Source organism: Dama dama, chromosome 24 (assembly GCF_033118175.1).
Source record: "Dama dama isolate Ldn47 chromosome 24, ASM3311817v1, whole genome shotgun sequence".
Taxonomy (NCBI): domain Eukaryota; kingdom Metazoa; phylum Chordata; class Mammalia; order Artiodactyla; family Cervidae; genus Dama; species Dama dama.
In genome coordinates, this window is record NC_083704.1 from 62,493,916 (window position 1) to 62,519,990 (window position 26,075).

The window sequence follows — 26,075 nt, forward strand, 5'->3', positions numbered from 1 at the left end:
CTGGGCGGATGTTTCTGCACAGCCGGGCCCTTCAGGGATGTCTGCCAGTCCCCACAGCCCCTCTGGTCTTTTTTTCCATAACTGCATGTGTTGATTTCTGGCTGTGCTGCCTCTCACTGCTGTGTGGGATTTTCTCTAGCTGCAGAGATCGGGGGCTACTGTCTGGTCTTTAAGACCAGATGTTTTGGGGGCACATCTCTCAGGCGCTGGTCTTAAAAGGCGGGGGGCCTGATGTGACATACGAACCCTTCGCTCCTTGGGGAGAAGCCCCGGGTTTGGGTTCCCCGTGAATGTGGTCTCTGCGAGGGGTGAGGTTTATGATGAGACTGTCCCGAGGGGTGAGGTTTATGATGAGACTGTCCCGGGATCCTCGTCGCTTTGACGTGGTTTCCCTGCTGTTTGTCCCGTGTGAAGGGGTTGCCCTACCAGCTTTTTGGGTTTCTTTTTAGAGGAAATTGTTGCATATGTAGCTGTAGACGCAGCGTCTCCGTGGGAGGTGGTGAGCGCAGGGTCTTCCTGTGTCCACCTGGAATGGGAACCTTAACTTCCTATTCAGTGAGGACGCGTGTAACATGTCAGAACTGGTTCAGTAGAAAATCCGAAGAGATCTACAGACAGGTGCAGAACTGGCCCGCATCCAGGGATGACCACCGCTCGTCCTCCAGGGAACACGTCTGCATTTCTGTGGACAAGGACCCCTTGCTTTCCCCTCCATTTTCCCCAACTCGCGGGGTGACGAACAGCTCCAGGACAGTGGAAAGTGCAGGCCCCATGGAGTCTGATCACCCGGGGGCGCCCTGGGCTCCATACGGGTGGTCTGCCCCCGAGTCCAGCCTGTCATGATGCTTCCCGAGGAGGCAGTCTGGGTGGGGATGAGGGTTGGGCTGGCGGGGGTGGCCTGAACGGGGGGCGCTTGTCAGAGCGCAGCTGTTCCTCCTCGGGCTTGCCTGCGGGCGCCCCACCTCCCCGGCCTCTGGAGCTCTTGCGTGGAGCCCCCGAGCCCCTGTCTCCCCAGCCGTCACTCCTGGCTCCTCATTCTCCGTGTACTTCTTACTGTTTAAGACTGGCCTGCACGCTGCCCACTATGAAGTGCCGTGCTCGCTGTATTTTGGCAGTGAGCTCTGAACGCCTGCCCCTCTGCCACAGGGCTCCCTGGGGTCTGGGGCGTCCCGAGGTGTTGCCCTGTGTTCTCAGCCTCCCCTGCCTTCAGTGAACAGACTGAAGCGCTCTAGAGGTTCTGCCTCTTGCCCACACCGACCCCGACTCGGGCTCACCTCCCCTTCCCTCTCTTCCTCATGCTAGAACGTCCAGCCCGCGGAGGTCAGGCTGCTGATCTTGGAGAACATCCTTCTGAACCCGGCTTACGACGTCTACCTCTTGGTGGGGACATCCATCCGCTACAGGGTGCAGAAGATCAGGCAAGGGAAAATTACAGGTGGGTCCCCTGCTCAGCGCCGCACTCAGGCACCCTTTTTATCGTGGTGAGATAGGCGTGACGTGGAACTTGCCGTTTCAACTATTCTTTAAGTGTGCATTTTTGTGATGTTGATTACATTTATCAACACATTGTTGTATAGCCATTGCCACCATCACCTCCAGCACTTCCTCGTCTTCCCAAACTGAAGCTCTGAGCCCGTTAAGCACTAACTCCCTAGCCCCCTTCTCCAGCCCCTGACAAGCACCGTTGTACTCTCCGTCTCTATGAATCTGAGTGCTCTCGGGACCTCACCTAAGTGGAATCATGTAGCGTCTGCCCTTTTGTGGCCGGCTTACCTCACCGATCACCCTCCAGGCCCATCCGCATTGCAGCAGGTGTCACATGTCCCTCCTTCTCAAGGCTGAGTACTCGTCTACTGTCTGTATGGACCACATTTTGGACAGTCATCCGTTGATGGACACTTGGTTTCTTCTGCCTCTTGGCTATTATAAATAGTGCCTCTGTGAGCAGAGGTGAACAAACATCTTGAGATCCTGCTTTCGATCCTTGGGGGTTTATATCCCTTTGTTTGAAGAATGTCAGAAGCCACGAGCTTCTGCCGGACTGGGTTTCGTTCCTGGTCTGGCACTGACGTCCGGCGGCCTGGACGAGGCACTGCCCCGCTTTAGGGCTCAGGGTCTCTGCCGGAGCCCTCGTGGCCTCTCTGCCTATGTCGAGGGCACGATGGATGAGTGCACGTGGATTTGTGCCGGAAACGCTAAAGCGCTGTGTACGTGTGATGCATTCTTGGTGGTGAGTGTTCTTAATGCATCACCAAGCCGTCATCATCATCATCATTTTGTTTAGTTTACACACATTTCGCGGTCAGAGCCCAGGGCGTCCAGGCTCGTGGCTGCGGGCTGCGAGGCGTGCCGGGCAGGCCCCTCCCCCGGGTGCTGGCATCCTGTCTGTGAGGCAGGGCAGCAGGTAAGAAGCCTGTAGCTGCTCCAGCGTCGGAGCAGCCTGGGTCTGTTCCACAGCCGGGTCTGCAGATCGGGGCGGGGGGTCTGGTCCGTCATCGCCGTGGGGCAGGCTCTGCAGGCCTGGGGAGGCCTCAGAGCGAGGACGGCCTCCCCTGCCTCAGGGTCCAGCTCTCTCCCACCCAGGGTGCCCTGCGGAAGGGCACGAGCCTGGGGGTCCTGGGCATCCCCGAGCGCTCGGCGCTTAATGTCTGGCTCTTCTGCGTGTGGCAACGTGGAGGGAGGTGTGTACAAAGCTGGGTGGGGTCCTGCCCAGAGGCTGGCGTGCACCCCAGATTTAGGACTCCTGGGACTCTTGAAGGGGAGATGGCTCAGGGGTGGAGTTCTCCAGATCCTGCTCCTGAGTCCTCAAGGTGAACGCCGTGGGAACAGGTTGAAAGGCCAGAGGGCACCTGGGGGGTTCTTGACAATACTGCCTTCCCCTGAGCACTGTCAAGAAGCGCCTTGTGACCAGATGGAGGCGGTCTGGAGGCGTCTGACCGTGGGGAGCGTTCCTGGGTGTTGTGCTTTTCATGTTATGACCCGACAACGCTGTGACGTGGGTTTCAATACTACCCTGTTTTACAGATGAGGCACAGATGCCTGATAGTTGCAAAGCTGTCAGTCCTTTGCCTATAATACCATGCCTGCAGGATCGAGGTGTCGCGGCCCTCGGGGAGCGAGAGAACGGCTCTCTGGCCTCTCAGGGCAGGGTGGGTGGCCTCTTTGCAGGGGTGGATGAGGGTGGAGAGGTGCGCCCCCACCAGGGATGTTGGGGGAGATTTAATAAAGTGGACTCCACAGCTTACCCTTCAGTGTCTGACGGACAGCGCATCCCAAGACACCCAGAGGACTTTTGGGCTTGGTCACTGACCTCCGGTAGAAATCAAAGAATGGAACCCAGGAAAGTTAGCCCCGGAGGGGAAGTAGTTAAGCTGCCTCCCTTGCATCTGTAGGGTAATGAGATGGAAAATGCCTCTAAAAATAAACACACCTGCATGATTGATGGCACCAGGCGCTGGGCTGGCGTGCCTTCCAGACAGATGCTTGGGGAGAACAGACGGGGGAGGAGCCAGCACTGGGCCACTGTGAACAAGACATCTGGGTGGAAATGAAATTGTCCATTTTTTTTTTTTTTTGGATGGGTTGTTTTTAATTGACACAGAATTCACATTGCTGTCATTTTTAACGGACTGCCAGGCAGGAAAGTCAGGGGGACAGCGTCGTGACAGGGGACCTGGATTTCAGAGAGCCCCTGTTTTGTTTGATGTCCCTCAGAAGGCTCAGAGAAGGACACCCAGAGGGCAGTTACCCCAAATTCATCTTCACGTTTTCTTTCAGTCTTTCTTCCTTCAAAATATAATGCTCCTTCTTTTCTGTCCTGCTTTCATTCCCCGACGTCCGCCAGCCTCTCGTTAAGTGACGATTAAGTGACCGTGTTAGTCACTCAGTCACGTCCGACTCTCTGCAACCCCACGCGCCATGTACTCTGCCCATGGGGTTCTCCTGGTGAGAATCCTGGAGTGGGCAGCCATTCCCTTCTCTGCTGAGTGCTGGCTTGCTTTCTCACGAGCCTGTTTGTTTATGGAACCCCTGCTCTGTCTGTGGGCACTACTGGGGGGAGACTGAAGCGGTCGGGGGGCGGCCCAGGGCCCACCCACCTGGGGCTCCAGTGACAGCCTGCAGTGGGGCAGGTGGAGGGGGCGAGGGGCCTGGCAGAGGGGTGTCTGTGAGTCCCTGCTTGGTCCTCATGCATGATGCTGGTGTCGCAGGCTCGCCTGGCGCAGTAACCACATTATGAGAACAAGACGTGGGGAGGACGTGCTGGCTGAGGAACGGGGTGTCTAAGGAGACCTCAGTGACAGGAATGCTGGAAATTCCTGGGGTAAATCGGGCTGAGGTTGGAAGATGGATGGGTGTGGAGCAGGGGTTCCTGAGTCCAAGAAGAGGCTGTTAAAGGACCCAGTACAGCCTGAGCTGTGGCTGCCCAGAGCGAGTGTACGCTAGGCTACCTGCAGGGCTGGGCTCAGAGGCAGGGCTGTGTGCTTCTCCTCGTCCTGGGCTCGGACCCACCTCCCCAGGAGCTCTGTGGTCATCCCTACACGGGGTGGGGGTGCGGGTTCTGGAGATCAGAAGCACCTCTGGAGGATCAGCCAGGGTTGAGAGCGGTCAGAGACCGGCTGCCCTCCTGCCCACAGAAGGGCAGCCTTGGGGCTGGTCCCATGCCCTTGGGGGTAGCTGGGTCGGGCTGTGGCCCAGGAGCAACTTCCTCTGTCTGTGGATGGACAGGCACCTTTCATGTCCGCAAAGCGTCCCCTGCTCAGTACCTCTGACAAGTAGCGAGGTCCTGCAATACAGGAGGTGCTGAAGAGGTTCAGCAGACAAGCCCCTGATGTTCGTTGTCTTAGGGCTTTGTAAATAGGGTTACATCTTGTTGTGCAAGATCCTTCCAGAGTCAGCTTATTTCCCAAAAAGGGCCTTTTTCATTTGGAGGACCTTAAACAGGGGAGGAAACTAGTGGTTCTAAAGTAGCACCAAGCGATTTTGCTCAGTGGGCAGTGTTGCGTTATTCTTTTGTTATGACGTTTCCTCGATGCGGGGCTTCCCTGGTGGCTCAGTGGTAAAGAATCTGCCTGCTGATGCAGGTGACACAGGTTTGATCCCTGGGTGGGGAAGATCTCCTGAAGAAGGAAATGACACCCCACTCCAGTATTCTTGCCTGGGAAATCCCATGGATAGAGGAGCCTGGCAGGCTGTAGTGTATGGGGTCACAAAAGACCCGGACACAGCTGAGTGACTGAACAACTGCAACAGCCCTCCATGCACTGCAGCTGTGGTCTGGTCCCTGGGTGCATCACTTGCAAGCGTCTCAGCCACCGCTCGGCCGTGTGGACCAGAAGTGGGCCGTGTGGACCGGAAGGGCTTCTCCGTTCCAGGCGTGTCGGAATTCCCTGCCGGGCCTGTGCTGGTCTCTCCCCTGCAGTCTCCTCCCTGCCCCGCCCCCCGCTCCTCCCCGCTCCCTGAGTTTGGTTCAGCAGGCCTGGGCTGGGGCCAATTATTTGCAGCTTCCCAGGTGACGCTGATGGTCCAGGGAACACACTTTGAGAACCCTCTGCTCCAGGGCAAATTCCTGGGGACTTAGTGGAACACACAACCGGTACCCCAGGGCAGGAGATGGGCACGTTGGCCTCTCCTCTTCCAGAGTTCCTGGGAATTCTGGAGGATGTTCTGGTTGAAACACCTCTCGGATCCTTGTCCTGGGTGCCTCCCGGGGCAGCCCCCGCCTGGGACGCGGTGGTGAGCAGGGAAGCTGACTGTGGTCCCTCTCTGGAGGGCTGGAGTGGGGCCTCACACACAGGCTCTGTGCGTGGGCTATCTGATAGGAAGTCCTAGAGGCGGGGCAGAGGATGTGTCCCAGTGGTCCTGCTCGCTGTGGTCTGCATCCCAGGTCTGCTGCCCGCCGCTGAGGGGCCCCTAGCAAGCTTCCAGTCTTGATTTCTGCAGGTCCCCCAATGCTCACGTGAGGGTTCCAGGGGCGTCATAGGATAAAACAGGGTGAGGTGCACATGAAACCCCTAGCGCAGTGGTCCCACTTCTCGGTCAATTTGAAAGTGCTGGTGGGCGCTACCCACAGGACTCAGAAGGTCAGACCCCGAGGTCATGGGTTTGCAGAACCCATTATTTCCCAGGGAAATTGTTTTCCTTTTTGGCCCAGATTGGGTGAGTTCTCTTCCACGATGTGACACAGAGAAGAACACCAACGGATGGTCAGGACAGCAACAGAGAGAATTCTTTGCAAATTATAGACCCATCTCTTGAAACCCAACGGGGCACCACAGACCAGCATCTCTTTGCAGACCCCCGGAAGATGGCCAGGTCCAGTGAGCCCTGCCCTGGGCCCCTCATTGCAGAAGCAGCGTCACTTACTTCTGTGGCAAACGGAAAAGGCTCTGATGTTGGTATCCTGCCAGACACTGGCAGTTTGAGTCAGAGGCTGTGCTTAATTAAAAAAAAGAAAAAAAAGCTGCTCGTGGCATCCACAGAAAACTGATTGCCTCTGAAAATTCATGGAGAGTGTCAGCTTTGTCCATAGGCATGGAGAATACTATTAAAATTTAAAGTGTTGAAAAGAATTAGGCAAAAAAAAAAAAAATCAAGCATCTGTACTGACAGTAGGGTCCAGGGATTGCAGTGGTGGGGGTGTGGGGGAGAGTGACATTGACTTTTAACATTTCCTGTCTTGGTTCTCTCTGCCTGCTTTGCTCATCCCTGTTTCTGGGTGGCCAGAACTCCCAATGCCCTCCGATCAGTACGAGCTACAGCTTCTGAACAACGTCTGGGACCCAGAGGGAGCCCCAGGCCAGCCTGTGGCGGTCTTGGCCCAGGACACGTCAACGGTCACTGCCATGCAGCTGGGACAGAGTAGCCTGGTCCTCGGCCACAAGAGTATCCTTTTCCCAGATGGCGCGCCCGCACCTGTGTGTCCTGCACAGATGTGCTGTTTGGAAGTCAAGTCACTTTTCTCCCTGAAACCTTGGCGAGGCTAAAAATAGCCCTGTTCTCCCTCAAGGTCTGAAAATCAAAAAGGACCAAAATAGCACGGTGTCTGAGCAGAATGGCTCACCTCGGTGCAGGACTTCTTGGAGAGGCTCTGAGATGGAGGCGGTGGCTGGGGCTGAGCCCCCTCCCTGCCTCTGGAACTGTCTCTGGTCTCATCCAAGGGGCCTAGCCTAGGCTGTTCCCACACCAGCGTGTGGGTTGTCATGTGTCCCGGACTTGTTCACGTGGCCCAGGTGGTCTCCAGGGTCCCTGTTGAGGCCCCCTTTTGAGTGGAGAAAGTGCCCTATGGCCACTGATCCTGGAAAAGACCTGTGTTCTGCAGGGCCTCAGGCAGAGGCCCTTCCATCCTTGCTTCTGCCTGCGTGATGTTGATAATGAGGGAGCCGCAGGAGCCAAACCAAAGCCTGCCAGCCGGTTCATTGCGCCTTAATTCAAAATCCAGGCATCCGCATGCAGGGAGCATCCCGGTTACCCAACAGCACAATCTACGTGGTGGAGCCCGGGTACCTAGGTGAGTGTGCGCGTCCTGGGTTGTCTGGGATTCCAGGAGGTAAAGAGTCAGGTAAAAGCAACAGCCCCCCAGACAATGGCCTCACTTTGGCCAGATCTGCCGGCTGGGAGGCCTGGGCCATCAGCTCCCACCCTGACCCCCAGTCCTTCCCCTGTCTGTGTACAGGACAAGCGGAGGGAGGGTGGGCCAAAGTCCAGCCGGTAACCTGCTCTTCAGGGAGGGAAGCAGGATAGAGTCAAGTGGGGAGGGCTCTGTCTCCTGGCTTTACACCTGGGCTCTGCCCAGACTGCATCATGGCTGCGGACGCGGGCAAGATGTCTTGGAGGGAAGGAGGGGAGGGCTGGAGGCCTAGAGAGGAGGGGAGGAATTCTGAGCCACAGAGGATCCAGAGGAGCATAGCCAGGGCCCAGGAACTGCCCAGGGGTAGTATTCAGAGTGTAGACCTACTGTGGAGTCAGGGTGCAGTCCTACTGTGGATTCAGCGTGCAGGCTCACTGTGTACTCAGAGTGTAGCCCTACTGTGCACTCAGAGTGCAGACCTACTGTGGATTCAGGGTGCAGACCTACTGTGGATTCAGGGTGCAGGCTCACTGTGGGTCAGAGCTGGGCCCACCGTGGATAGGGTCAAGCTTGAATGGGCCCTGGAGCCACCAGGAGCGAATGTTCAGGTTTGGCCCAGGGGCCTGTGAGGGCAGCTCGGGTTCTGAGCGCTCAGGCCTGCTGTGGGCGTTAGAGCTGCCAATCACGGGCGCTGGTCCTTCCCTGGGACGCGAGCAGGGGAGTGGCCGTGGCCCCGTGCTCACGGGGCCTGGTTTACCCTCTTCCTGAGGCGCAGGCCCCTGTGACCCCAGTGCTGAGGCTCTGTACCCCTGCCTCTTCCACAGGGTTCACGGTCCACCCGGGTGGCAGGTGGGTGCTTGAGACCGGCCGCCCATATGAAATCACTGTCGAAGTGCTGGACAAGTCTGGTAACAAGGTCTACCTGTCGGATGTGAGTCCCCCTCGAGCCTGGTGGGGGTGTAGGGGTACATCTCCTGGAGCAGGTCCCTGAAGAGCCTCCTCAAATCACTGGGCCCCCCAGCAGGCGGGCTGAGTTGGGGTGCTTCTTACGGTACTGCTGGATCCCTGGGAAACCCTGTCATGGGGTTCCTCGGGCATCTCAGGGCCCTGTGAGTCTGCACCCTAAGGCCGCACTCCCATCAGTTGGAGCAGGGAGAGGAGGCCGCAGGCAGCAGGGTCACAGAGGCGGTGATGGTGGCGGGGGTGGCGTCTCCCATCTGCCCTCCTGCTCCTCCTTGTTAGCCCAGGGACCTCACCACTGAGAATCCTTCCTTCCCAGCCCTACAGCAGCTCAGGGCCAGAAATGCCTTTGAACTGTCCATAGGCCTCTTGACTGAGGCCAAGCCCAGTAGCTTCCTGGTTCTGAAAACAGCTTCACACAAACGGGCGGACAGAGAGGCATCTTGGCCGCATTTGTTCCTTTGTGAGCAATTCCCAGGATCCTGAGAATATCCAGACCTTCCTCATGGGGTCTGAAGTTTCCCTTCAGCCTTTTGGTAGAAGCCACTGCCTTCTTTGTGTTACTAGACTCGCTCCATCACCATTTTGGGGGGAAGTTAGCGCTAAGGGATTCTGTTGTCGTTCTTTGTATTTGCTGGTTTCCTTGTTGGGACCACGGGGTCTGAGTGCCAACTGTGGCTTCGCGCTCCTGAGCGCCGGCTTATCGGGTAACACACGGAGGACAGCCTGGGAGGGACTGAGGCTTGGGGCTCAGAGCACAGATCCCGGGCTTTGTGCAGCTCATCAGGCTGGCCTGACTACTCTTTGGGGGCCACGTGGCTTCTTCTCCGCATCCTGACTTCCCCGAGTTGTCCCAGAATCTCCTCTCACCAGCCTGCGTTGCCTTCCAGAACATCCGCATTGAAACTGTGCTCCCTGTGGAGTTCTTTGAGGTGCTGGCTTCTTCCCAGAATGGGTCGTACCATCACGTCAGGGCGACAAAGAGGGGCCAGACAGTCATCGAGGCGGCCCTCACCTCTGTGGTGGACCAGGCAAGTTGGCACCTCCCTGGGCCACCCCGGGCCCTCTGCAGGCAGAATTGTCACCCAGGGTGGACGTGAGCTGGAGGAGTTGGGGCCCCGAGAGTTCAGTGCTGTCACGGGTGCCGTGGGGGTCCCTTCCGCTCTAGGCTCCCAGGGGCATCAGGGGTGGGGGCTTTGGCCCTTCCCTGTCCCCTGTCCTCTGTCCCTGCGGTGGACCAGAGCCCCTCTTCCTCTGCCCCTTGCTGGCTCCTGAAAAAGTGAGCCCTCACCTCTGGGACTGGGTTTAGCAACCCTTGTCGGGAGCAGTGTTCGGCCCGTGTGTCCAGCTCTGCACTAACTGGGACCCATGAGTGTTTCTTTGGCTGTTTTGGGTCCTTCAGAGTTTTAAAATTCCCACCTGTTTTTGAAAGGCCAGTCGGTTTCGGTGGGAGCAGATTCTACTGATGGGAAGCTTGGTGTAGGGCTTCTCATCTCCCTACTATACCTCTCCTGGGCCTGGCGGAGGCCGCTGTGGCCTGGGGACCAGGCAGAGATTCCTACCGAAGCGGCCACTTCTGCTCTGGGGGCTCTGGGCAAGTGGCTTTCATGTCCCATGCCTCGGTTTCCCCATCCGTAAAGTGGGGATAACCACGACCATCCCGGCAGGAGTGCCATGAGGATGCAGTCAAGCAGTGCTGACTTGAGTGGCGGTTGAAGAGCCACCGAAAGCCGTCTCCATGGAGACAAAGAAGGCTGCAGGGTACCCGGCGTCTTCCTTCCCACTCCCCCACAGTCTGAGGGGAGGGGCGGGGTCTGGTTGTCATGTTGGTGTGTGTCTCCCTCGCCCCCTTGCAGGATGGAGGGGTCCACACATTACGGGTGCCTGTGTGGAACCAGCAGGAGGTAGAAATCCACAGCCCCATCACCCTTCATCCGAGCATCTTGACGTTTCCATGGCAACCAAAGGCAGGCGCCTATCAGTACACGATAAAGGTAAGTGGGAGGCCCTGTCTGGGTGACTTTCTTTGGGTGTTTCCATGTGTTGAGGCTTGAACTCCATTCTGTTTGTGTTAAATTACCATCTATTGGTTAAAAGAATTTGAAATCAAAGTCTTTATGCTTTCTGTATCTTCCAAGGTTTTCTATCACAGCAGGGTATTTTGGCAATTAGGAAAAAACCTTGAAAAATAGAAAAGAAATCACGAGGTAGAAAGTCCGGATCATTGATTTAACTTTCACATGTGGTTTTTATTTTTTGTAAAAATAATTGTTTTCTGGAAGCAGTGTAAATATCTTTAGAGAAAACCTTGGAACTGACAGGGGAGACGTCTCCAACTCCCTCGCATGCCTGGTGTTCTTGGTCTCTGAAGTTCACGTGTCCCCCAGCGTTAGTGGCAGGGCCCAGGGCCTTTTGGGGCTGGGGTTTGTGGGGGCCGCCCTCCGTCCACCCCGCTGTCTGCCTGCAGTGAGGACAGGTGTCCTGCGTGTGCTCTGGGACCCGCTGTCTCTTCCCTCAGCTGTGTCACCTTCCCGGCCCCTGATGCAGAGGCCGCTGGGCCGTCCTTGACTTCACGGCAGATGGCTGGAGCGGGCAGAGTGTGTGCAGGAGGGGCAGGGACGTCACGACTCTGTGGCTGGGGTCTTCCCGCTGCAGCCTGAGCTCGGGAGGTGCCCCTGGGTCCTGGGGCCACTGTCAGGGGTGTGTGCATACACGTGTGTGCCAGTCAGAGGTCCGTGGAATACGAGGACCAGAAGGAGACAGGGTGGGGAGAGCAAGGGGTGCGGGCAGTGCCAGCCGGACGTTGGCTGATGCCTTGTGTCTCCACGCGGTGACGCAGTGCCAACGCGTGTGAGCAGGGGTGTGAGAGAGAGAGGGATGGCAGGGCAGGGCAGGTGGGCTGACCGGTAATGCCTTCCCTCCCCAGGCCCACGGTGGCAGCGGGAACTTCAGCTGGTCCTCGTCGAGCTCTGTGGTGGCCACGGTCACTGTCAAGGGCGTGATGACCACAGGCAGTGACACGGGGGTCAGTGTGATCCAGGCACACGACGTGCAGAACCCGCTGCATTTCGGTGAGATGAAGGTGAGGCCTGGGTCAGGGCTGTCACAGGGCGGCTCGGGGAGTGATCAGAGCCACTGTCTTAACCAGCCTCAGGCTTAGTTCAGAAACCTTGGCTGGGATTGTGGTGAGGAGGGTCAGGGGTCAGAAAGCTTGGCTGGGATTGTGGTGAGGGGGGTCGGGGGTCAGGTCCAGCCTGGCCCCTGAGCTCACGGACAGACCCGGGAGACAGCCATCCCATCCCACACCTGGCAGGGGTGGGACCACCGGGATTCTGAAGGGAGGTCAGAGGATTCAGAAACACGAGATACTCAGAGGAGTCCTTCTAGAAGGCCCTCTGACCCGAAGGCTAGGACTCTGCGTCAGAAAGGCTGCTGGGTCCTGGGTTGTAAATTAATAGGGAGAGGAAGCCCCCAGACCCCAAGAGACTAGCCTGCTCCTTTCCTCTGGTTCCTGTTCAGATCCGAGTCAGGAGTCCCCACCATGGGGACCCTACACCTGGCGTCCATCCCAAGTGACGTGGGACCAACTCAGTGATGGCCGAAGGTGGGCGTGACCCCCTGCAGCCGAGCCCTGGACAGCCCCACCTGGTGGCCTTCTGACCCCAGCGCATTCCTGACTGCCTGACCCTGATCTCAGCTGCTTTTATCACTCCATTTAGGGCCAAAATGGAAGCTGCATACATAGCGTGTCCAGTCCCAACCTTCTACATTATTTGGGACATTAACGCACAGGTTATCCTCCTCTTTTTATTTCCGTTCACACACACCTACCTAAGGATCCGTCTAAGTCTTGTGTGCGTGCTAAGTTATTTCTATCATGTCCGACTCTGTGCGACCCCATGGACTGTAGCCCACCAGACTCCTCTGTCCATGAGATTCTCCAGGCAAGAATACTGGAGTGGGTTGCCACGCCTTCCTCCAGGGGATTTTCCCAACTCAGGGGTCAAACCTGTTTCTCTTGTGTCTCCTGCACTGGCAGGCGGGTTCTTTACCACTAGCGCCTCCTGGGAGGCCCAGGCTCTCATGTAAGGAGGGTTGTAACCGAAACAGCTTAGCTGTAGCGGATGCTCCAACTGTTAGGGTGATCTGTGAGTAGCGAGTCCCTCCTGTGGCCGCAGGCCGATTCATCTCAGAGAATGTGCCCCGCCCACCCGCCGCTGAGCCCAGAGCCTGCACACAGCCCCGCAGTGTCTGTAGTGGTCGGAGCCTGGCCTCCGGGGCTGCCTGCCTGGCCCAGACTCACCCTGCTGCAGCCGGGCAGGCTCTCAACCCCCACAGCAGGGTCCTTATCAGGCAGAGACACTGGTGACCTTCTTGACAAGGAGGCTGGGAGGATGGGGAGAACTTGTGCGGTTCTTGGAACAGACCCTGGCATCTGGGCAGTTTTGTTCGGTGTTGATGCCCGTGACGCCTCTCACCCTGTGCTCCCCTCTTCTTTACCTCCCTTCGACGTGCTGAGCTGTACATGCCTCAGGGCCTTTGCATAGACCGTCTCTTCAGCCAGACTGGGTCTGGCCATCTCTGACATGCTCCCAGGTCAAGCTCATATGTCACCTTCCCAGGGAAGCCTTGTCTGCATCTCTGCCCGGAACGTCTCTCTGCCCCCTGCACAAAGCATCATGTCGCCCAAGCTCAGGCTTCTCACTAGTGGGTCCTGAGTGCCCACACGCAGGAATCAAAGCTGAGCAGCGGCTCTTCCTCCTCTGTGTAGCTGGCTGACCGTACCCCCCAACCCTGTCCTGCAGGTGTACGTGATCGAGCCCAGCGGCATGGAGTTCGCCCCGTGCCCAGTGGAGGCCCGCGTGGGCCAGAGCCTGGAGCTGCCCCTCAGGATCCATGGCCTCATGCCGGGCGGGGCTGACGACGTGGTCACCCTGAGCGACTGCTCCCACTTTGACTTGGTGGTGGAGGTGGAGAACCAGGGCGTGTTCCAGCCACTCCCAGGTAACGCAGCGCTGTGAGCGGCCGCCGACTGGCAGGGTCACCGCCGATGACCTGGGTTCTCAGCGTGGGTTGCGCAGATTCCTGTCAGGAGCTGAGTCAGTGGAGGGGTCACAGCCTGAGAAATGGTGTTTGTCCCCTGTCCACCCCCAGCTACGGTCTGCTCTGCACCTTTCTGACGTGTGGCCTGCATGTCGCTCAGCTTTCTGAGCCTCAGTTTCCACACCTCTAAAATGGGCGTCATCCTAAGTAGACTCTCCTGTCGTGGTGCCCTTCGCGGTACGTGGAATGTGGCGGGTACTCGGAATACACTGTCCGTAGGGGTTCTGATGAGTGACAGAATCGCAACACCTTTGTGACCCGATGGTCTGCCCCTCCAGGGCCGTTGGAACCAGGCCCCCTGAGGGCTGGGTGGTGAAGTCGGTGGTGATGCTGGTGGTGGTGTCATTCCTGCCGGGTGTGCTGCGTGCACTTGGCGTGCATGACCTCACCAGATGTCAGAGCCGCTCTGGGAGGGGGGCTGTGGTCAGCCACGTGTTGGACAGAGAGATCGCGGCCATGTCACTGCCCAGGGTCCCCCGAGGGCCCAAAGCCAGGTCCTCAGGATGGAATGGGAGGCTGGGTGTGTGCAACACCCACCCAGAGCCTTAGTGCCCGGGAAACGGGGCCTCCTTGGGGTGTCGGCCCAGGAGTCCCCTAGGGTTGCAGGTGATGCAAACCACGCCTGAGGGTGAGTACACCCCGGGCAGGGTGAGAGGGGTGGGGAGCAGTGATTGTGGGCACGCCTATGGGTCACTGAGGTTGTGGCCTGAGGTTGCAGAACCTGTCAAACCCTGCATCACTGGGGCTTTGGGGTACATTGACCTCAAAGTGGCCAGGACTGGGGGCCACCGCTGGTTTCTGAGCAGGGGAGTGACCCCTGGATCTTGGCAGGGTTTAGGAAACTTGGCAGTCAGAGGTGTTTGTAGGCTCGTCTCTGGGGTCACCGGGGTTGTGGTCATTCACAGAGCTGTTTGAAGGCAAAGCTGCTCGGATGTCATGGAACGTCCCGGGACATCACCCCGTAGCTGCAGTTGCATCTTCTCAGACTGTCCAGGGGAAACCAGGCCTTATGGGTTCTGTGTCTTCAGAGAAGCCACTGTTTAGTGGGGAGGCAGACATCAGCATGGCCTTCCCAGGTGGTTCAGTGGCTCAGGATCTGGTTGCCAAAGCAGGAGACGCGGGAGACCTGCGTTCGATCCCTGAGTCAGGAAGATCCCCTGGAGGAGGAAACGGCGACCCACTCCAGTACTCTTGCCTGGAGAATCCCATGGACAGAGGAGCCTGGTGGGCTGCCGTCCACGGGGTCACAAACAGCTGGACGACTGAGCGACTGAACAGCAGCAAAGCGTCAGCACAGAAGGAAGAGGCCCGTCCTCCCGACGGCAGGAGAGGGGCCCACTGCCCCATCCCACCCCTACACGTCCCGGAGGGGCGTCCACGGGCTGCAGCCACGAGCTCGGGGGGACCGAGGAGAAAGGACAGGGCTGGGGTCCACGGTCCTGGTCCCAGCGCTGCCTCTGTCAGAACTGCCGACGGGCTCTCCTCCAGATCTGTGCACCTCACCCTGTGCACATCCACCTTAGGGGGAAAAGAACCTAAAGAAATACGGACCTGTAGTTACGTGTGTGCAAAGGCGTCCAGGATGAAGCGCACCGATGCTTGAGGCTCACTTTTAGATGCATAACCTGTGGGACGGACTGTTGGGGGTGAAGGGGGTGGGTAGACAGGAAGCCAGAGGAGCAGAAATGAATGTTCGCTGTGGGATCTAAGGGGCGGGGTGTGCAGCCTCACCGCATCATTCTTTCTAAATGTTTGGGGGAAAAAAACTGTAAAATACCACCAGAATGGCTTTTTTTCAAACAGGTGGAAAATACCGCGGATTGGCGGGGGATGTCATGCAGCTGCTGGTGGCAGCGTGAGTCAACACAGCCATTTAGGGAAGGATGGTTGGCGAAAGTGATGACGCTGAGCATAGACGCTCCCAGGCAATAAGGACCAGAGAAGAAATCCTGCTGTCTGTGGCCTGCCAATAGAAATGCTGACATGCATCCCCAGAGAAATGCCGCTCGTGCTCTTGGCAACTCAGTGCGTCCTCATGGCCCCGCACAGCCAAAGGCACGTTAGAAGGGCTAAACGCCAGCCCCAGGTGGGATGTACTCCTGGAAGGCAGTGTCTCAACAGTCTAATATCAACATGATACACCGCGTTAGCAAAACAGAGGAAGAAAACTGCATCATTATCTCAATGGAGGCAGAGAAATCAGTGGACAAATCTCAAAACCTCTTCATGATAAAATCAGTCTACAAACTGGAAATAGAAGGAAACTCCACGAACTTAATAAAAGCCCTATATGAAAACCCACAGCTGACATCAGACTCCGTGGTAAATGGCTGAAAACCTTTACCCTAAGATCCGGAACAAGATAAGGTTGCCTGCTGTCACCACTTCAACGTGATAGCGGAAGTCCTAGCCAGAGCTATTGGGCAAGAAAAGGAAATAAAAGACACCCAAACTGGAAAGGAAGATATAAGTGTATCCGTTTGCAGTCTTAATATGATCCAGTCTTAATATGTGAAAACCGTAACGATTCCACCAAAAAAACCTCTCAGGAGTAAAATGAATGTGGAAAAATAATGTTTGTGTGGAATCCCAAAGATCCAGAATAGCCAAAGTGATGCTGAAAAAAGAACAAACTTCGAGAGCTCATTCTTCCCATTTTCAGGACTTATTACAGGTTGCTGTTGATTAGTCGCCGAGTCGTGTCCGACTCTTTGTGACCCTGTGGACTGTAGCCCGCCAGGCTCCTTTTTCTATGGGATTTCCCAGGCAAGAACCCTGGAGTGGGTTGTCATTTCCTTCTTCAGGGGATCTTCCCGACCCAGGGATCAAACCCACATCTCCTGCTTGGCAGGTGGATTCTTTACCACTGAGCCACCTGGGAAAGTCCTTATTATAAGTTATAGTAATTGAATCAGAGTGGCGGTTGCACAGACTTAGAGGCCAGGGAAATAGAACAGAGAGCCCAGAAAATACTCTGAGTGATTCCGCCAGTACTGAGCGGGAGAGAGCCGGTTACCAAGGACTTCTGCCCGCAGTTCCCTTTGTTTTAGTTCCAAGGCCAGCAGGATCCGGCTCTGCTCTTAGAAGTCGGCGAGCAGTGGTTTCCCTCTGGGGAGGGGCACGGGGAGGTGCAGGTCATGCTGGTACTTCATCCCGGGCCTAGAAACAGGGCATGTTCAGTCTGCCGGGAGAAGTGGTGAGCTGTATGCTTATGATGTGCGTATGCTTTTTGGAATGAGAATTATACTTGAAAATGGTAAGTTAAAAAAATTAGATTCATATCAAGCCTGGCGTGAAAGAGGGTGCCAGCCCGTCGGGTCTCCCCTGACAGAGGCGCGTGCTCGCTGACCTCTGCTGCTCCCGTTGCAGGCAGGCTGCGGCCGGGGCCTGACCACTGCAGCGGCGTCACAGTGAGGGCGGAGGCCCAGGGCTACACCGCGCTGCTCGTCAGCTACCGGCATGGCCACGTGCACCTGAGCGCCCGCGTCACCATCGCCGCCTACCTGCCCCTCAAGGTGAGCCCGGGGCCCGCCCTCCGCTCCCCTCTGGACGTGCCCCCCCCCCACCTGACACCAGGTGAGCGTCAGCGTCTGGGACCCCAGTGCACACGCGTGCAGAAGGCATGAAGTGTGTTCCTGCTCAGAGCATGCTGCCTTTGCTGTGACACCAACTCCCGAGTCTGAATCCAGGTCCCGCACCAACTCTGCCACTTTGGTTTAATTTCTCAGGGCCTCAGTTTCCTTGCCTGTAAAATGGGGCTAACATAGCACCTGCCTTAGTGAGGAGGAGGGTTTGAGCAAAACGAAATGGACCGAGAACTGTGCCTGGGAGGTAGCGGATGCTCAGCAGGGTTAGTAGTTGACGTGTGGGCAAGAAAGGCCTGGCCCCTCCTCCCAGGTGGGGTCATGCAGCCTCACACAGACCCAAGCAGGCCTGTTGGTTTAGGGTATGTTTCCTTCTCCTCCTGCCCCACTAGAAGCAAGCTCAGGGACATTAGAAACCGTCATCTCTGAAGCCCTAGCCCTGGGCAGTGTCTGATGCAGGGCAGACAACAGCCAAGGGCTGTTTTGGATTTCCTGTTGAGATGTAATTGACAGATAATGCTGTGTTAGTTTCATTCGTGAAGCACAGTGACTTGATACCTGTCTGTACTGTGAAACGATCACCATGAATCTACTCAACGCCCATCACCACACATAGTTACGTGTGGGGTTTTTTTTGCCTGTTCCTCTGTCCTCAAAAGGTACTAGGCTCTACATCTTGTCCTGCACCTTGCTCCTTTACTTGAAAAACAAAGAAGATAACTTGCAGATCTCTTCACATACACATGGGAAGGTCTTTGCTTGCTATTTGGTCATAAAGATAGACCACAGTTTACCACCCTGCTGATGGGTGTTTGGGCTGTTCCCACGCTTTCCCCTCTTAAAAAATAATGCTGCAGTGTGTAGTTCTGTGCCTGCAGTTAGCATATTCATGGAGCCCTATCTTCCGAGTCCATTCCTAGAGTGAATACTGCTCGGACAAGGGATAAATAGGCCTGTGATTTTAGCAGACACTGTGATTTTAGCAGACATTGCTGAATTTCCCTCTGTTGGGGTTGTGCCATTTTCCTATCTTCCCCAGCAGAATATGAGAACACATTTCTCAATAATACTGTGTTTGAAAGTTGCTGAGAGAGTAGATCTTAAAAGTTCTTCTCATCACGAGAAAAAAACATTTGTAACTTTGTGTGGTGACAGCTGTTGACCAGATGTACTGTGGTGATTATCTATGCAAATATCAAATCACTATCCTGTACTAATGAAGCTCATGTAATGTTATATGTCAATTATATCTCAAAAAGACAGCTTCCTTTTATAAAAGAGTATGTGTTTAGGACTTCCCTGGTGGTCCGATGGCTGAGACTGTGTGCTCCCAATGCAGGGCATCGATCCCTGGATTCGACCCCTGGTCGGAGAACTAAATCCCACGAGTCAGAGCTAAAGACCCCACGTGCTGCAGCCAAGACCTGGCACAGCTGAAAAGTAAAAAAATAAAGTGCGTGTGTTGCCACAGACTCATCAGCAGTGTGTGTACTCAGACTTTTGATTTTTGCTGATGAGACGACAGAGAAATAGTATCCAGGGTAGCTGTAATTTGCTCTTCTTAAAATATTTTACATTTTTCTACATGGTTTTTCATTTCTCACGTGGTTGAGATCACACTACAGATATGGGAGGAAAACAGACATGCCCTTCCTTTCATGGAGCCCGTAGGCCAGGAGGGGAGATGGACACCCGAACAGATCCTCCCTGGCAGGGCCGTGAGCACCACATAGGGCAAAGACCAGATAGCGAGCCCCGGCCCGGCAGGCCTGCTCCTCGCAGAGACACGCCGACTCTTCTGCTTTCTCCCGCAGGCTGTGGACCCCTCCTCTGTTGCCTTGGTGACCCTTGGCTCCTCGAAGGAGATGCTCTTTGAGGGTGGTCCCAGACCCTGGGTCCTGGAGCCTTCCAAGTTCTTCCGCAATGTCACCTCAGAGGACGCGGACAGCATCAGTCTGGCTCTCTTTGGGCCCCCTGCCTCCCGGAATTACCAGCAACACTGGATCCTCGTGACTTGCCAGGTCTTGGGTGAACAGGTGAGAAGGCAGCCACCCCCAGGCCTACCTTGTCCAGAGGAGGGATGGAAAGTCATATCCCTGGGTACCCTGCTGTGCCTCCCGTCCTCATTTTGTCTAATCCTCAAGGTAGTCCTAAGACACAGCTGTGGCGGTCGCACCCATTCCACAGGCAGGTAGACTGAGGACCAGGGCAGTGGGGTGGCTGAGTGAACACCAGGGGGGCCAAGCAGGGGGCAGGACCCTGATACGTGCTGGCTAGTCCTGCAAAGCTGCATGGCATCCCCTGACCCTCCTCTTGGAGCAGGCCCAGTTCTGTTCTGTTTGCAGGGGGCCCCCGCCAGAAGGTCTGTCTGTGTCCCATGCACGTATCACTGGAGTGTTCTAAGCCCTTGGGATGGGTTATCACCGCCGTCCCCATTCTGCATAACAGCACCCCGAGTCCAGGGGCTCCCAGTGGAGTGGGGACTCAGAGCTGGGGTGTGCAATGCGTCTTCTGCCCCATCAGGTCATCGCCCTGACGGTGGGGAACAAGCCCAGCGTCACCAACCCCTTCCCGGCGCTGGAGCCCGCCGTGGTGAAGTTCGTGTGCGCGCCGCCCTCCCGGCTCACGCTGACGCCTGTCTACGCCAGCCCCCAGCTGGACCTGTCCTGCCCGCTGCTGCAGCAGAATAAGCAGGTGGTGAGTGCCTCTGAGGGCCCGGCGACGCCGATGCTGACCCTCGTCAGCACACCCGTTCTGCCCGGTGGGCACTTGCCTGGGGGTGCCGTGGGGTGCCCGGGACCTGTGCTGTGGCAGTGTCAGGAGAAAGGGGACCTCTCCAACGCCAGACTCAGCCGCCGCTCCCACCCACTGTGGCAAGAGCAACGTGTGAAAGTCCGGGCTCTGGGAAGGCCCAGCCTGCTGGGTCCACTGTGAAGCTGGAGCTGGGGGGCAGCTCAGGGCGGCAGGCCCAGCCCCGATCTGGCTCGCGTGCGTCCACCTCCTTTGAGTGACATGGGGTGACAGCGGCCTCTGGGGTCACTAAGAGCATAAGGGGAATTGCACACACATAGGCACTCAGAGGGTGGCTTAGGCGTCTCACCTTGCTCCCTGCTTCCGTCCTGCTGCGGCTTCCTCTGCGCCCGAGTGAGAGCTAGACTCACACCCCTGCCTCCTGAGGCCCGTAGGCCCCAGGACCGCCCGTCACCTTCCCCGCCCCACCACCGTCCCCTCTCGGACCTGGGGTGGCGCTGTGGTCTGGCTTGCTGTTCCCTGACTGGAGTGGTCTCCTTCTGAACGCCCAGGCCCTCTCCGGCCTCTCGGCTCTTCACTCACACGTTACCTTCTGGGAGGGCCTTCCTCAGCCTTAGACCCCATCTAATGAGTGTCCCCAGGCTTCCCCGGTGGCTCAGTGGTAAAGAATCTGCCTGCAATGCAGGAGCTGCAGGAGATGCAGATTTGATCCCTGGGTTGGGAAGATCCCCTGGAGAAGGAAATGGCAACTCACTCCAGTATTCTTGCCTGAAGAATCCCATGGACAGATGCGCCTGGTGGATTTCAGTCCGTGGGGTCGCAGTGACAGAGCATCTAAACAACGGTAACAAGGGCCTCCGCAGTATTTCCTCCTCTGGTTTGCTCTCCCCCAACGCCTACCCCCAGGCACTTGACATCCTCACGCTGTAGAATTTGCACGAAGGCAGATGTCAGAGATAGCCTGGGTTTGGTTCTAGACACACCAGAACAGCTTGAGTATTGTGATAAAATGAGTCACGTGAGCTTCTTGGTTCTCCGGTGCATTTAAAAGCTATGTTTATATTATCCTGGAGTCTATCAAGTGTGTGGTAGTGTTACAGCTAAGGAAAACCACATACAGACCTGAATTTTAAAAGTACTTTATTGCTAAACAACGCTGACCACCATCTAAGCTTTCAGAAGTGAGTTGTGGTAGTAATTTCAAAGGCCCCTGATCACAGATGCCCTAACAGATACAGACAGTAATGATGAAAAAGCCTGAAGCACTGGGAGAATTACCAAAACATGACCTGGAGATGCAAAGTGAACAGACGCTGCTGGAAAACTGCCCCTGACCTCCAAGCCCCTGACCTGTGAAAACACAGGTTCCGCAAGGCTTGGTGCATCCGAGCCGTGCCTGCGTTCATCTTCCTCTCTGTGGTTCTCAAACGGGGCCCAGCTCGGGCTGGGCAGTGGGGGACAGTGGCGCGGTGTTGGCCGGGGACCCCCACCCCTCTAGGCTCGTGTCCCTGCCACCCTCTGCTCTTAACTCTGCAGACTCATGTGCCTGGGGACCCCGAACCCAGGCGTGGAGGACAGGGCTGGGAGGGGGTCAGGCGTGGAGAGAGGATGCCCCTCCAAAAGCGCGCTCGCTCTGGCTCTTGCCCCCCAGTCACTCTGGGCTGGCCAGACCGTCTCAGTTTCAGAGAATAAGATAATCAGATCCCCGGGCGTCCGTCCTGTCTGTAAGCACTGGCCGCTCGCCGAGTGGGCCATGTCTGGCCATCGGTCAGCAGTGACCTCAGGGTCAGCCCAGGGTCATCTCTTGGTTGAAAGATGGCGACGGGGCAGCGAGCACGGCTCTGCGTGGGCTTTTGAGTGTCGTAAGTCTTGCTGAACAGAGAACTGCCCTGAGATCCAGCCTCCCTGGGACTGCAGAGTCTGCAGCCAGGCAGACAGGGCCGCTGTAATTTGTGGCCTCGCAGGGACCTGAGGAGGACAGATCCCTGCAGTGTATGCCGGTACAGTGTCTGTTTCGCTTTATGCCCCTCTGGAGCCAGAGGCCGCCCAGGACGTGTTTGCAGAGTAAATCACTGGTGACACCAGGCGCTGAAACGGGGCTGACCTGTCACAGTGACGGACTGGGGCCGCACTCCAGCCTGACCCCGGGCTCCTGAGTGGGGCATCGGCCAGGAGTGCTGAGCCAGGGCACAGATGGACCAGCTGCCCGACTCCTGCACAGAGGGATGAGGCTGCACAGCGTCTAGGGAGGCCCGTGGGCTTTAAACTCAGACCAGACGGTCCACCCCAGAACCTGTGTGACCCTGGGCGAGTGACTCAGCATCTCTGAGTCGCCTCGGCCTCCCCGTTTGTGAATTTGGGGCTGCTGTTGCCTCACAGGACCAGGGAACTTGCAAGCATGCTTGACGCCTGGTCCCCCTGCCTTGGCATTGCCGATGCTTCGGGCCAGATCCTCCCTCCTTGGGGGAACTATCCTGTGCGCTATGCAGCACCCTGGCCTCTACCTCCTGGATGCCAGTAGGGCCCCCTACAGTCGTGATGACCAAAATGTTTTCAGACATCACCAAGGTCCCCGTCGAGGAGCATGGGCTGGGATTGGACGCCAGGTTGTGTAGGACTGTCAAGGGCACCTTGACAGCAGCAGTAGTGATCATCCCTTAGCGAGTCACCCCCAGAAGCTCCCAGGACCCCCGTGAGCCCACCAGGTGCACCGTGCGTCAGGGACGGGCCTGCCCAGCCAAGGTGTGGCCACGTGGGTGACCTCGGCTTCTTGCAGGTTCCTGTCTCCAGCCACCGCAACCCGCTGCTGGACCTGGCCGCCTACGACCAGCAGGGCCGCAGGTTCGACAACTTCAGCTCGCTGAGCATCCAGTGGGAGTCCAGCAGGCCGTCGCTGGCCAGCATCGAGCCCGCCCCGCCCCTGCAGCTGGTGTCCCGGGACGACGGGAACGGCCAGAAGAAGCTGCACGGTGAGTGGCGGCCCCGACTGGGCGCAGAGAGGGGCGGGCAGCTGCGGATGGGGGGCCAGGACCCCCTCTGTCCAGGACTGACGCCCAGGGAGCATCAGGACTCCCCTTTAGTCCTCACACGTCTGCGAGGGAGGAATGGACTCTGGGAGGGAGGTGGGGAGCAGCTCAGGGCACACAGCGGCTGGGCTCAAAGCCCAGCTTGTGCACGGACCAGGCTGGCACCCAGACCCCGCTGCTCCGAGCTCTGAGACCCCTGACGCTGCTGTTGGAGACCCTGAGCCGTCCCCTCCAGCTCCTCTAAGCCACTCTGGGAAGCTTGCTCAGGGCCCCTTAACTCTTAGAGGTGCACACGGTGCACCCCGTCCCCTAATTTCAGGGCGGTGGGAGACTTCAAGCTACACACCAGCTAGTGGGAAGGCAGGGCTGCGTCACAGGCGGGAGCCGGGCCCAGATCTGACGCGGCGTCCCTCTCGCGCTCAGGCCTGCAGCCCATTTCGGTTCACCAGGCCTCAGGCACCACGGCCATCTCTGCCACCGCCACTGGCTACCAGCAGCCGCACCTGGACACGGCCAGCGTGAAGCAGCCGGTACCGATCAGGGCCCCCGGGGCGGGCCGTCCTCCCGCGTCCCCCACGCTCTGCCCACTGTTCCCGGGGTGCTGAGGCTGGCCCACTGACCGGGGCGCCTCCTCGCCGGCCCCCATGCATCAGTCTCCCCTCCTGTGCTCCTTGCATGCTGGTGACGGGGGGCCCAGCTGAAAGGCAGCTCACCAATCTAGACTCTCCCCTGCCGCCCGACTCAGAGCCCCTGCTGAGCGTGCCCGGGTGGTTCAGCCCTGTCCCTTTCAGCCCGCAGCCCCCACCGCCTGGAACCCACCCCACTTCTCTGGGGACATGGGGGTCGTCCACCCCGCGGCCTGGCAGGTCGGGGGGCGGCTGATTTGACAGGACTAGGGGAGGCCTCACAGGGATGCGGCTCAAAGCTCGATGGGTGTTGCTGGGCTTGTGTCCCCGATACAGCGAGGTCCCCAGTGTGATGCCAGCGCCTGGGGCTGCTCTTCCGTGGGGGGCGCCCGTGGGCCCGTGTAGCCCTCGGTCCCCCTGGATCTGACTGCATGGCCTTGCCCCTTCAGCACGACCCCCTCACGCCTGTGTCGGCCTCCATCGAACTCATGCTGGTGGAGGACGTGAGGGTCAGTCCGGAAGAGCTGACCATCTACAACCACCCAGATGTGCAGGTTCGGCTGCCCCATCCCCACCCCACCACCCCCCGTAGCAACCCCCGGGACCCCTCACCTCTGACACCAGCCCGGCCCCTCCACAGGCGGAGTTGCATGTCCGAGAAGGCTCCGGCTACTTCTTCCTCAATACTAGCAGCTCCGACGTGGTCAGAGTGGCCTACCAGGAGGCCCGGGGCATCGCCACGGTGAGTGTGCACCCCGCCTGCCTCTGCGCGTCGGCCGGTGGGTCACGTCGGTCACAGCGCGGGGTCTTCCGATTTTCCCAGGGATCACTGTGGACGCCCTCTAGCTGCCTTTGTGGTCCGCACTGTGTCTCCACAAACTACCCATGCTGTTAGCTACCTAACGGTTTCCTTTTAGTCGGCTTTTCAGGTAGGATGGAACTATTATTACATAAGCAACGACCGGAAGGACTGTTGCCTTGACGGACACATCGGCTTTTTCTGTTTCTCCATGTTCCTTCCCTGACCCCCCACCCAGCTGTGACCACAGAAGATCTGAGCCTTCCACTCTGATCAGTGCTTTAATTCAAGTTTTCTCTTTCTCCATATTGCTCTGTAGGCTGGATGATGATGATGATTATCATTATTTGGCAATCATTTGTACTCAGCCTTTCTCTCCTTGTGGGGCATTTGGGTTGTTTAAATTTTTTTTTTTTTATTTAAAAAAAAGTCGCGCTATGGGGCTTCCTTGGCAGTCCAGTGGTTAAGACCCCATGCTTCCAACGCAGGGGGCACAGGTTGAGTCCTTGGTCAGGGGACTGAGACCCTGCATGCCACGTGGTGAAGCCAAAAAATAAAAAAAAATACAAGGTCTTCCTATGGCTATGACAAAGAGTAAAGGCAGACCAACCCAGTGTCCTAACTGTCTGTGTATCAGCAGAGTGAGTTATCATACGGTCACGAAAACTGAACTGTGTTTGAAAGGAAACCCTCGGGACGGAGTGTGTCAAACCCACGATGTGAGTTGTGACCACGACCCCGTGCGGCATCCTGGCATCACAGCTCTGCTGTGAGCTTTGGACCACTCGGAGCCTAAGACCTGCGTTCCCCTGGTGGAGGCTGGTTGCCAGGTGTTGAAGGAGTTTTACAGTCATCCCAGCGCCAAGCAAGACTTTGTCCCGGACTCGAGAGAGGCCGGGCATTTGGTGCTTGACGCACGGTGGGGGTTGAGGCGGGTTCGCCCGCAGTCTTGCCGTCTGCACTTGCTTTTGGCACTGCCCGTCTGTGCGGGGGAGCCCTCGCCACTGGCAAGAGCATGAAGCACGCATTCCAGGGAAGGCTGCCATCAGACTTAGCCTCCACAGAGACCTGGTCCCACCAACTCCTTTCAGAAACACAGCCGGGTGCCTTTGCCTGGACACCTCGCTCTCTCAGCCGAAACCCTGCAGGTCCCTCTCTCTGACTTTCTGCATCCGGTGACTGTCTTGATGCAAGGGTCACAGCGTCAGTTGCTTTGGAAGTGGAACAGGTGTAGAGTAAGTGAGGCAGGTGAGCGGGATGCAAGGACCACACTGGGAAGGGCTGGGCTAACCGACACCAGATGCTTATTAGTTGCAGTGTTGGAGGGTATTAGGGCATGGTGGGGACTGCAGCAAAGTAGGGAGCAGAGACTGTGGCTCAGCGATAGCTGTGACCTCTCAGTGACCTTTAGTGTTTTTAGTAGCAGCTTTATTGAGGTGTAATTTACATGCCATACGATTCACCCACTTAAAGTCACAATTCAGTGGGTTTTAGTATATTCATAGATAAATGCAACATCACCAAAGTCAGTTTTAGACTATTTTATCACCTCAGAAAAAAGGAAAACCATCATAATCACCTCCCTGTTCTTCCACACACATACACACATGAAAGTGTGTTGGATTTTTAAATGTATTTGTGCCTTTGTTGGTGCAGTTG

At 57.2% G+C, this 26,075-nt stretch overlaps 1 protein-coding gene across 3 annotated transcripts in view; it reads left to right on the forward strand.

The window, feature by feature from the left end:
• The window catches only part of NUP210 (nucleoporin 210), an 87,536-nt gene that overhangs the window by 25,649 nt on the left and 35,812 nt on the right, over window positions 1–26,075 (forward strand). For all 3 annotated transcript variants that reach the window (XM_061128973.1, XM_061128975.1, XM_061128974.1), the window contains exons 6-20: window positions 1,303–1,435; window positions 6,724–6,882; window positions 7,439–7,507; window positions 8,392–8,498; window positions 9,418–9,558; window positions 10,384–10,521; window positions 11,454–11,609; window positions 13,333–13,531; window positions 17,000–17,145; window positions 19,029–19,250; window positions 19,738–19,911; window positions 22,742–22,934; window positions 23,415–23,521; window positions 24,067–24,171; window positions 24,258–24,359. In XM_061128973.1, coding sequence (XP_060984956.1) covers window positions 1,303–1,435; window positions 6,724–6,882; window positions 7,439–7,507; window positions 8,392–8,498; window positions 9,418–9,558; window positions 10,384–10,521; window positions 11,454–11,609; window positions 13,333–13,531; window positions 17,000–17,145; window positions 19,029–19,250; window positions 19,738–19,911; window positions 22,742–22,934; window positions 23,415–23,521; window positions 24,067–24,171; window positions 24,258–24,359 — 2,151 coding nt within the window. The remainder of the gene's footprint in view (window positions 1–1,302; window positions 1,436–6,723; window positions 6,883–7,438; window positions 7,508–8,391; window positions 8,499–9,417; window positions 9,559–10,383; window positions 10,522–11,453; window positions 11,610–13,332; window positions 13,532–16,999; window positions 17,146–19,028; window positions 19,251–19,737; window positions 19,912–22,741; window positions 22,935–23,414; window positions 23,522–24,066; window positions 24,172–24,257; window positions 24,360–26,075) is intronic.